The sequence below is a fragment of the Anabrus simplex genome, chromosome 7 (assembly GCF_040414725.1).
Source record: "Anabrus simplex isolate iqAnaSimp1 chromosome 7, ASM4041472v1, whole genome shotgun sequence".
NCBI classification, from domain to species: Eukaryota; Metazoa; Arthropoda; class Insecta; order Orthoptera; family Tettigoniidae; genus Anabrus; species Anabrus simplex.
Window position 1 is genome coordinate 73,452,281 of NC_090271.1, and position 12,837 is coordinate 73,465,117.

The 12,837-nt window shown below is 38.6% G+C and overlaps 1 protein-coding gene across 1 annotated transcript in view; it reads right to left on the bottom strand.

Moving 5' to 3' along the window:
- Positions 1–3,794: 3,794 nt before the first annotated feature.
- The window catches only part of PIG-T (phosphatidylinositol glycan anchor biosynthesis class T), a 260,582-nt gene continuing 251,539 nt past the window's right edge, over positions 3,795–12,837 (bottom strand). Inside the window, exons 9-10 of the mRNA XM_067151175.2 lie at positions 4,667–4,828; positions 3,795–4,580 (exon numbers count right to left, since the gene is read on the bottom strand). Coding sequence (XP_067007276.2) covers positions 4,478–4,580; positions 4,667–4,828 — 265 coding nt within the window. The 3' untranslated portion in view covers positions 3,795–4,477. The remainder of the gene's footprint in view (positions 4,581–4,666; positions 4,829–12,837) is intronic.

Genomic DNA, 12,837 nt, shown 5'->3' on the forward strand with positions numbered 1-12,837 from the left:
CGGTTTTTCTGTTCAATGACGTGGTTAAGTGTAAGAGAGGACCACAAGTCCTAACTTTGCCACTATTAAAGACAAATAAATAAAATAAAAATAATCTTGCAGAAGCTCTGAACTCCACAGTAAACTTTCTGCACAAAATGTAGCTTCACTGTAAATATTTCTAGTGTTACTTAAGAAACTAGTTTTTCTTCCCTTTGATGGATATCTATAATATTAGTTAGGAATTATACATATATTTCTGATGTTGCTTGGAGTGTGAGCACAGTGCTCACTTCCAATTTTATTTCATCCTCCTTTATGAACAAATTAAGTCCGCACTTTGGCATCCCATTAGTTTCCTAAAACAATGTTAGGAGTGGAACGGACACAGCAATAATGTGCAGCATGGCCTCCAGTTGGAGCTGTGATACCAATGTTATGATAGCAGCATGAGAGTGAGCCTCGGGCACACGTCGGCTGGCGGAGTGATTATTTTTTTCATTCACAGTGATATTTTACTTAGGCCATGATCGTTAAGGCGAGAAGTCTACACGGTCTGACACCCCGGATAGCCGGTTTGAGTGCCGTTGGTCGAAAAAAATTTCATCATCAGAATTTTGGCCTGTAGGGTAGGGGAGGTTGTTGTATACAATTTCTAATCACTAGATTGCATGCCAAAAGCCTAAATTAAATTCCTAACTTCTCCGCAGTGCTCATTTGTAGTGAGAGCATATGATGCTGTTGATGGTGATCCATCCGTCGGATGGAGATGTTAAGCCTTGAGCAGACCCCTTGGTGCTATTCGACAGGAGTAGGCTTATCTGCTGGCACTAAACTTCACCCTCTCCCTTCCTACTAAAATGTATCACATCATTCATTTCATCTCATTAACTCCTCTGATGAGGTTGACGTCCGGAAGGGTATCCGGTCATAAAAACCCGCCACGACAGATTCATCTCACCACATACCAGACCCTGTAGAGAAACGCGACAAGGGTTAGACAAACAAACAAACAAACAAACATTGCTATTTTACCTCCTGACTGATTTTACATTTTGATGTGAAAAGTGCATTTCTAACATGGATAGTGAAGATATTATCAGGGAGTGGTTGGAGTGATAACAAAGTGAACGCTGAGTTACACGCAGTAACAGTGTCGATGGGACTGGACTTGAATTTTTTCGTCATTGTATGACGTACAGGAAGTTACTTTTGCTGCTGAAAGTCCTCAGGTTTTATAATGCGAGAACTTAAGTTTGGCAATGAAGATTAAGAAGCCCCATATGTTTGCATGGGTGTAGGTACATGACATTCATGCTTATCCCTTTATAAGGCAGTACTCAATAAAACAATTTCTTTCCTAACTAATTTTATTTACAAGCTCTATAAGTGCTAAATAATACAATTTAACAGAAAAAAAGACAATCCAGTGCTCAGGAGGTCAGTAATAAAATGGGAATTTACTTCCCACCACCTGCTCTCTGCCATCCAGAAGTGGGAACATTTTTCCCATGGTCCACCTACGGACACAATTTCAGTTCAGTTAGTTCACTTCTTATTTAGCAGAAATATTTCGGACACCTATGTGGGCTATGGGAAGCTTATTTCCACATACAATGTGAAAGAAATTTATATCTTAGAACTCTTCAATTGGTAAAAGGAAGTAAATAATCTCAGAACAAATGAGAAAAATGCACAATAAACAAAGAAAATTCATGTAAATAGTATATAGACTTATAAAATGTTGATTTCTTACCCTATTTTCACATCATAAATCTTGTTCACAACAGGCGTTGTGCTGGCATAATGTTGCTTTTCAGATGTTTTCCAAAGAAGCTAAAGATCTCAAGGAGATCAGAATAGTTCCACAGATATTCCCAAGAGTGCAGCACACATCAATACATGGGAAATAAACTCCCAGCACCCAGAAATGACAAAAAACCGAGGTGGGAAAATAATTCCCACCGCCTTATAGAGAGTTATTTATGGATCAGCATACAGAAATACCTCAGACTTGAACAAAAACGAACTACTCTGCAGCCAGTTCAAATCAGAGACCAGGTAAAATGTGCATTCTGTCCTAAACGAAATAAACGCAAAACTACCTCAACGCAAGACAAATACGAGGTGCCAATCTGTGGTGAATAATCTATAACACTGTCATCCACGCCAAGAAAAAAAGACAAAGAGTGAGACTCCATGGTGATTCTGGCCTTTAGTTTCTACATTTTCCAAATGTAGAGAAAGGATTGGAAATGTGTACTAAAGTGATAATTCCTTCATATAATAAGCAAATATATAAGACTAACTAAAGGAATCTCCACGTACCTTTGGGAAAAGAAATCAACTACCACCTGGATTCAAGAAGTCAAGAAAGACCTGGAAAGGAACAACATACGAGAAGAAGAATTATTGGAAAGAAAGATTTTTAGGAAGAAAGTCTTACAAATGGAAGGATTCCAAGGGAGAAAGGAAAAGAAAACAGGCACACAGTGGACTGAAGACAGGAAAAAGAAACACAGTGAAACAATGAAAGAATACTGGAAGAAAAGGAAAGAACAACTAAGCAGGAACAATTGAAATTGTAACGTGGTCCTTAGAAGGCCGGAACGCAAGAAGAAGAAGAAGAAGAAGCAAATATATATATTTTTACTTACGTAAAATGCAATATTTTAGAGATAAATGGTGTGTTTCCTTGTATGTTAGAAGAAATAATTTTATTCTATGATATTTTATAAGTTGAAATTTGTACCTCCCAACACTATCACCAATCAGTTAAACAAAAAACAAGATATAATAAACCATCCTGAAGAATGTAATAAAGCACTGCGCTCACGTAACGACCGATGGTGTGACAACAGCAATGAGAGGACTGTGTGACTGAGTGAGTCTGTAGTGTGAGTGATCGGAGTCTGTGGGTATTAGTGTAAATAAACAGCAAGAATAACAGAGAGAGCGCATACTGTGTAATTGTGAGCTCGGTAATCCTGTGTGTTAAAAGTGTAGTCTAAGTAACTACAGTGGTTAATAAAATGTAGAAGTAGAATGCTACCAGGCTCTGTCTTCATTTATTTACCCAGCTAACACGTAACAATATACAGGTTATGCCCCCTAAACACTTAAGAGCACACCACGTAAAGCTGGCCATGACTAAAACACTGGTTCTCTAAATAATGCTGCACAATTAAATATGACTTATAAACCCACTAAATATGAATCCTAAACCTACATAATATTAAAAAGATAGAAACATGGAATATACGATAATGACTGAATAAATAAACTACAGCCCACAGCAGTTTCTCAAATATGAAGAAGCACGCTTAGCACTTTCAACAATACAACTGTAGAATACAAATGCTATCTGTAGAATGGCGTGCTCATTCTTCAGCTCGCCTGTTAACAAAGAAACAAAGACTTACACGCAAAATGAGTAGCCTATTCATTAGTGAAGGCAACCACAGCCAGAAACACATGATGGCTGAATTTTCTCGAAAACGGTAAGAGTTATGAAGAAAATTCATATGATGTTTCTTGTAGAAAATTTAATTTCAGATCCACAAGGTGCACTTTATTTTCTCATAAGACCAACTGTTTACCTGTTCTTTTAGTTATTTTGCCACAGAACACAGCCAAAAACACAAGAAAGCTGAATTTTTGCAAAAACCATTAGTTACAAAGAAAATGCATAATTATATAGGTAATAATTTCTACAAACGGGATCTGTATTGACATTTTGTTATATTGTCAATGAATATGATGTTTGTTGTAGAAAATGTAATTTCAAGGCCACACGGTACACTTTTTTTTATAGGGCCAACTGTTTACTCGTTATTTTAGTTGATGTGGGGCAAAAATTGCCCAAATTTGGGAATTACCCCTGAAAAATCCCCCTCTAGTTCAAAATGGTGAAATATATCATAATCAGATATATCCCTTGCATGACTCAGGATTTCAAATTATATCCTTACCAAATATCAGGTCAATTGGTCCAGTTGTTTCTGAACAAACAAACAAACAAACAAACAAACAAACAAACAAACAAACAAACAAACACCACCTCATTTTTATTAATAGTATAGATTGCTGGACTTTACCACAGAAATATTAATAATCCCAAGTGTTAATTTTAGTTTACACTTCTCTTAAAACAGGGTACTTTCACAATGATGGTATACCATAGCGAGAAAATGGTAACACTGAAACACTCACAAACATTACCTGTATTCTTGGCTATAAAATATTCAAGAGGCCATGGTTATGTAACATTCGAATATCTAAACACCTCTAGCTTTGATCATGGAAATTTAAGTGTTGCAGCAAGCAACAGCATTATACAGGATACTAACTATTACGTTCCTCTCGGCCCGTTTTCTATGCTCACAAGTGTACGTTGCACAAATTGCACTAAGTAAAGTAAAACAAATCCAGTCAAGATTTATTGGATAGTTCATTCACCACAACAGTTAATGAATGTCTTAAGTCACAAAACTTTGTACTACTCAGTGGCTGCTGGTGCTTTTCCAGCTCTTCTCCAACTCAGTTTGGACTTGATCCAAGTTGTTACGCCATTTGGTGTATCACAATCTCTAAGATGTAATCTATAAGAGAAAAGTAAAGTGTTTCATTAGAACAACAATTGCAACATGTACAACAGTTCTGTGCTATGATCCCACCCCATACAAACCTCTTAGTGGTAATGTTGTGTAGAGGTCCGAAGGCTAGGGCTACAACCGTGCAAGCCAAGCAGATAACATTGTATGGCATACTGAAGTCGGGAGTAGGGAGAGTAATGATGAGAGTTTCTGTACGGAGCTGGACAAGGTAGCCTTCCCGAGATGCATTGAAACTGAAAACACAAGAGCAAGAGTTCTTGCCATCTTCATTACAATATGAAGACTCAATTACATTTTTTCAGCATATCATAACAATGGGCAGAAGGAAGGCTCAGCATTGATAGGAAAGACAAAATCTGAAAAAATTAATGAAATTATACAGTAAACATAAGAGCATTTGTTCATATATAAAGGGTGAACAATAATTAGCAAATATGACTTACAACGTTTAAAATTTTAGTTTTATTGAAAATTTTAAATATAGACATTATTAATGATATATTTCATGATATCATACACATAATTTTGAAAAAAAAATTCAAATATGCAGGATGTTACAACAAACATATATTTTGCAAATGAGAATAGATGTTATTGTTACATTTTTAAAACTCTATTCACAATTCTGTGTATGTATGAATATAATTTTTTTAAAATTTTGGCACAATTATTTTGCATTATTTAACATCTTGCTCATCTGGTTGCTTTACTAATGTTTTTGTTAGATAGCCGCTGAAACTCAGAATGTAGAAATTAATTACCTACTGGTATCCTTAGTTTTACAACAGATATTCATCAAAGTGCACCTTTCACTGCCAAATAATGGCCCAGTCTTTCATAAAATTGGTTGTTGCCCTTCACATACTAATCTGACGCATCTCGTCTCTGAACTTTTGTTTTAGATCTAATAAAATGTTTGATTTGTTGCCGTACACTCTGGATTCAAGTAGCCCCACAAATAGTACTCTAATGGACTGAGGTCTGAAGATCTAGGTGGCCACTCTAAAGGTCCTCTCCTCCCTATCCATCCACCAGGAAATGTTGCAATTAAGAATTCAGTCACACATTTTCCAAAATGTGCTGTGGCACAATCTTGTTATTACCATATTTCTTACTGGAGCATGTTGTTCTCTCCTGCACATAAAACTTGACAAGCTGGAATGATACTAATTTGCAACAGGTGCAGATACATGTCTGTATTTATGTTTTCTTCAATGAAAAAATGGTCCTATTATGTTATTATAAAGCAAGCCTGCCCATACGTTAACCTTCTGTGGATGTTGCGTGCACTCTTGCAACATGTGGGTTTTGCGGAGACCAATAACAGCAGTTATGACGATTCACTGTACCATTAAGATAGAAAGTGGTCTTATCTGAAAATATTGTGTGTTCTACAAAATTTGGATTTTGGTTTGAGAGCTCCATTACAGTTTCACAAAATTCACTTCTTTAGTCAAAATCATCTTCACTGAACTCCTGTTAACTCTTGTATCTCACATGGGTGCCATCTCACTGATTTCAAAAAATTACAAACAGATGCTTGATTTACGTTGTAATCCTTTGCCAGTTGTCTTGTTGACGTGTGTAGATCTTCGTTGACAAATAATAGCATATCAAGGGCATTTCTTCCACTCGTAGTAGATTTTGGCCTTCTGGACCTAGTCTTATTCTTCACAATTCCTGTGTTGTCGTACTTTTTTTTTATAATTTCGACAACATGACTCAACATACTGAAGATGGTTTTGAAATAAATTATAGGAGCTGTTTTCATAGATCTGTCAGCAGCTTATGATACAGTAAATCATAAACTTCTCCTGCAGAAACTCAATAGCATCACACAGCTCCATTATGATGAGAAATCTCTTACAAAATAGTTTTTGTTGAATTCCAGGAAAGAATAAGTAAATGGAGAACACACAAGAATGGTCTACCTCAAGAAAGTGTGCTTGCACCTTCACTGTTCAGCATCTACACTAATGAACAGCCATTTCCTGAAGGAACACACAGTTTCAACTATGCAGATGACTGTGCTATCAATGCCCAAACCAACTGCTTTGAAATAGTTGAACATAAGCTGACCGACGGCTTGAAAGAACTCTGTGTCTACTACTGGAACAATCAGCTGAAACTAAATCCCAACAAAACCCAGACCTGTGTTTAAGGCCTAGGCAAGATGCTAGAACTCTTCAAATTAAATGAGAAGGAACACCCCTAGAACACTGCAAAACTCCAAAATATAAAGAAGTCACTCTGGATCGTACTCTCACCTACAAGAAACACTGCTCAAACACAAAACAGAAAGTGGCAGCAAGGAACAATGTTGTTTGGAAGCTGAAAGGCTCAACACGGGGAGCATATCCATGTACAGTGAGAACTTCTGCTCTCATGCAGTGTTACTCTACATCTGAGTTTGCATTTCCAGTCTGGAACAATTCTAGCCATGTCAAAATGGTTGAGGTGGTGTTCAATCAGACCTGTTGCATCGTCACGGGATGTCTGCAGCCTACACCTTTGGAGAAGCTATACTCCTTTGCTGGGATTTCACCTCCTGACATTTGACACGAGACAGCATCGCGAAAGGGAATGAAGAAGGCGTCAACATCTGTATGGCTATCAGCCAGCTCAACCAAGACTAAATTTGAGGAAAAGTTTCCTCAAAGGCAACAGAAACCCTGCCAGGGACACCTCATTAAGCCCGAGTTGATAAGTGATGTGCAAGGTACAAGAATACAATGGATTTTTTCCTTTTTTTTTTTTTGCTATTTGCTTTACGTCGCACCGACACATGTCTTACGGCGACGATGGGATAGGAAAGGCCTAGGAAATGGAAGGAAGGCGCCGTGGCCTTAATTAAGGTACAGCCCCGGCATTTGCCTGGTGTGAAAATGGGAAACCACGTAAAACCATCTTCAGGGCTGCCGACGGTGGGACTCGAAGCCACTATCTCCCGATTACTGGATACTGGCCGCACTTAAGCGACTGCAGCTATCGAGCTCGGTATACAATGGATTGGTTCATACCAAATGAGAGTTTTCCTCCTTGTCATAAAGAGAAAGGATCAACATGGAAGTCACTCAACAGGCTATGATTGGGAGTTACAAGGTGCAAGAACAATCTTCAGAAGTGGGATTACCACGACGAGATGGTAATGGGTGGATGTGGAGCTAAGTAGACTGTGTCCCTCTACATGCTCAATGAAAAACCTCCTAGATGCAACACCTAATGCTCTGAATGTTGCCAACTTTTGGGCAGTGGTAGTTTTAAAATAAACTACATATAAGATTTTAATTTATAATACCCTGTAAGTTACAGTAGTGCTTCTGACACAATCATCGTCGTCATTGTCCTAACTAGTTTCTGAGTAAGTATCTTCTTCCAATAAATCACTTCTGTCTGTGGATGTACTTTTGATGATTGAACAGACCAATCTTCACATAAAACAAGCGACCACATAGATTGCACAGAACGGTTGGAGGAGGTGTGATTATCCTGCACGAAGTTTTCGTGCTCGTCTCCTGGCTTCTTCACATTTGCATCATTCCCCTTCAAACAGATTGACAGTAGCAGGGATGGTCCAGCACCAAGCCGAATGGTCTTTAGCAAGCCTGTCCCAAGTTTGTGGATTAAGATCCGTTATCTTCATTGTGTGCCTTGAGCTGGTCCTTGTAGCACTTTATAAGGGCTCCACAAGGTCTGGTGCCAGAACAAATTTCAATATACAGGATTCGGTGTGGAAATTTAGTAGTATAACTCATCTGACGAACATCAAGAAAAACAATATGTACAAAATTGATGGTGTATCGAGTAGTTGTCATCTCCACCCTGCTCTACGGATTGTGAAACCTGGACACCAATTCTATATCACCGTGATATGAAGAAACTAGAACGCTTCCAACAACAGAAGCTCAGATATATTATGAACAACAAATGGGATGACTACATTCCAAACACAACAATTCTAGAGAGGGCAAAGATGAACAGTATAGAGACCACCAAAGTTGATCATAAACTCAGATAGATTGACATGTCCAGCGTATGAAAGATGATATAATTCCTCAAAAAATTCTGTATAGTGAAAACAGTACAGGCAGGAGACCTCATGGTGTCCCTCTGAAGCACTATCAAGATCAGATAAAGAAGACCTTCAGGAGAACTGATAATGATCTAAGTACAGTAGAAATCCGCAATAGTGAGTACGGCATATAACAAGAACTCTGTTATAGCGATAATATCTTTCTGTCCCTTCAAAATTCCTGTATTAAACTGTGTGCTGTACTTTGGTTACAGCGAGAGACCTATCACTGATGCATCCGATATTACGAGCGATTAAGCGTGCGCGATTTTTCCGTTCCTGATATTTATGCACCCCAGCGATTATATTGCATGCGAGTGATTACCTTTGGTATCATTTCTCCCTATGTCCACTAGCGAGGTGTCATGTGGTCAGCACGACGAATCCTCTCGGCCATTATTCTTGGCTTCCTAGACCGGGGCCGCTATCTCACCATCAGATAGCTCCTCAATTATAATCACGTAGACTGAGTGGACCTCGAACCAGCCCTCAGGTCCAGGTAAAAATCCCTGACCTGGCCGGGAATCGAACCCGGGGCCTCCGGGTAAGAGGCAGGCATGCTACCCCCACACCATGGGGCCGGCATTGATAAACTTAATTCTTCTAAATCATTCATGATCTCTATGAACCAAGTGTTCTTTGTTTTATTTTTCCAGAAGTAACTAAATAACTGCTTCACTAGTCAGGTTTCTGGCAGTCTGAATATATGAGAAAAAAGGCATTCTCCTTTTCTGCATTGTATCTATTATTGATTCACTTTCACGTTATACCACTTCAATAGGTAATAATCTCCATTGGCCATCAAATTGGTGTTTCTTATTGATGACTAGGTGATGTACCCGTGCTTCGCTACGGAATTCTCAGAAAGGCTGTCTTTGTGGTTTTCCCAAATGAATTAAGAACCTTCTTCCTAGGGACATCACAGGCTCTTCAATACATTTGTAATCTTGATGTAGAATTATAAATAATTTTCATGTATGCCATACGATAAATAAATCCCCACTGAAGTCAATATAGGTCATTACAATGACCTCAGAAGGAATTTAAATCTAAGAAATAATATATAAATAAATAAATGTTGTAATAAACTATAACAATTTTGTATTGAAAAGGTGGACCCTTTTAAGTTTCCTATCTCAGAAGGAATGTCGCGATTAAAAGCAATGGTTTCATATGAAATGGTCAAATGAAAAGCTGCACAATTTCTCACTTTTAACGAACAGTTTGAAGTTCCAGAACTGGAACGACCAGGCTGCAGACAGCCGTGAACACTCAGTCAGTGCCTCAGAGAAGAAACTGAATAGCTGGAATGCTATGACGAACCAGTGTATTTACGTACCAGTAGTATCAGAAAATACATGAACCAGAGGAAAGGCATGTTAAGAAGAGAGAGATCTAACTCTCCAGCTATTTCCCACCAATATTCAGGCAGGCTGTTATACTCGTGATGCAGCAGTAATCCCATCTGTTAGCAGAAGAGAAAAATTGCATCACAACAATGGTCAATGTAATGCTATTGTTGATCAGTTTTATTAGCTTTCAATATTGCAGGCCTTCACGTTTAGTTTTCTTCCGACTCTGTGATGTTAGGGGATCTAATGTAAAGTGAATCCTCCATTCTTTCATGACTCCCTCTTGTCTTATTATTCAAGCGATATTTCCTTTACGCTATTTTCTCATTTTTATAAACATTTTCACAATTTTACCTGGCCATTAATCCTGGCATTTCTTCCACTTACTTGTACCAGGTTCCTTTCTTTCTTCTATTTTATCTGACCTTCCTTGGTCAACTCTTGTCCTTTTCTGACCCCGACAGTAATACGTATGGAGGCCTAGGGACTCCTTCATTCTTTGAAGTGTCGGACCACTTCCATTTTTTCTCTTTGATCAGTGCTACAGAGGATGATCAGAAATGGTATCCTCTATACCTTTTGTTATGTAGTACTTTTTGATAGGACCAATAACACAGGTAATTACAAATTAAATTTTAAGTGCCTTCCCCTAAACTACCATTTCAACCAAGGTGAATAAAATTATTTATAACGTAGACTGTAGTTCCTTATTGCCCGACTTTACATACCGATTTTCATTAAATTCTGTTAACCCATTTTCTCATGGCTCGGTGGTGATATAAACTTAGCAACAAAAATCCAAAATCATGAATATCTCTGTTGTCATAGCCGGTACGATAAAAATGTATAAGACATAAATGATCGGAAATTTAATACTATATAACTTTAGTTATGTAGTATTTATCAACAGAACCACTAATAACATAAATATTTGAGAATTAAAATGTAAGCCTTCCACTAAACTACCATTTCACTCAGCGTGAAAAAAAAAAAAATTATTTATGGCCTAGATTAAAGCGACTTATTCTCTGACTTTGGATACAGATTTTCATTAAATTCTCTTCAGCTGTTTTCTCGTGAAGTGCGTAAGTTACATACATACAGACAGAAATTACGGAAAATTAAAAAGTGCATTTCTTGTTACTGTGGACACGATTGATGCAGAAATACAACTCTCTTTCAATTCTGAGCAATGAACAAACAAAACTCTTATTTGATGATGATGATGTTTGTTGTTTTAAGGGGCCTAACATCGAAGGTCATCGGCTCCTACATGATATATGACATCTAAAATTTTAAAACGTATCCAATGACTAGAGTTTAAAAAAAAAAAAAAAAATGGTGATGAAAAATGAGTATGAGATTAAAACAATCAGTGGATCTAATTCGCAATGCCTTATTTTCTAACAAAATAAGAGAAAATACAGGAGACAAAGGAATAAGGCATTGCCTGCTAGTACAGATATATATACATAATTTACGTTAGACGTTAAAATAACACATTAAAATACGCAACACAAACTAAAATGAAATCAATAGGATAAAAGCGCAATTGACACAAAGACACTAGCACAAAGGACATCATTACATACGATAAAACAGATCACTATCCCTCATAAAGCGGATAACGAGGTCTGCTGATTGCTCGTCATCTTGCAAGATATGGGAGATTGTACTTGGGAGGTTAAGACTATGGCAAAGATCAACCAGGTCCATACACTCTGTACGGAGGTGTATCATGGTAAGATGATCGCCACAGTTACACACCGGAGGATATTCTCCTTTCAAAAGATGCGAGTTAGTCAGGATACCGTGGCTGATCCAAAGATGACATAATACCACAGCTTCCTTCCGCGAAACCCGAAGGGAAGTCCTCCATACCTTCGTTGTTCCTTTTATTGCTCTCAGCTTATTTGGAAGTGGAATGGCTTGCCACTCCATCTCCCAATGGGACATAACCAGATGTCTCAGCTGAGTGCGAATATCACTTGCTGGAATCTTGAAAGGCAAAGGGGACAGTGTAACTAACTCCTTGGCAGCCTGATCTGCTAATTCATTTCCCTCTACACCCATGTGGCTTGGGACCCACATAAACGTGATTCTGGTGCCGGAATCCGAACATTCGGCCAGCAGGTCCTGGACCCGTTGCACCAGAGGGTGTCGAGGGAAACAAATATCAATAGACTGTAGCGAGCTCAAGGAGTCAGTACACAGAAGAAAGTGACGGCGTTCATTGGATAGTGCATACCGCAGAGCTTCACAGATAGCATAGAGCTCTGCTGTGTACAGACTACAGGTTTCTGGGAGAGCAAAATGAAACTTATCATTGTCGACAACGAACGCACAGCCCACATTCGTTTCTGTCCTTGAACCATCCGTGTAGACGACGACTGAACCCGGATAGCGGCCAACAACGGACAGGAAGAGCCTCCGATAAATCGAAGGGTCTGCGTTTTCTTTCGGGCCGGTGTGCAGATCCAGGATTACTTCAGATCGTCGTACTACCCACGGAGGTACCCCACTTGGTTGTCTGACAAGGCAAGGAACCGAAGGTACATGAAACCAAAGGGGACTGTTATCCAAGCGTATTCCAACCGGCCGTGTTGCTCGAGGACAAGCAGTGTACAGCAAACGGTTGCCATTGTTGAATACGCAAGGATAGCTTGGATGAAGTGGCATCTGTCGCAAATTAGCATCATAGGAAAGAAGCATTTGCTGGCGCCTCAGGTGTAAAGGCGGCACACCAGACAATCTCTTATTGTATACATATAGATTGTCTTAATGATTCTTCTATCTACTTTTTGCAATTTATTGGTTA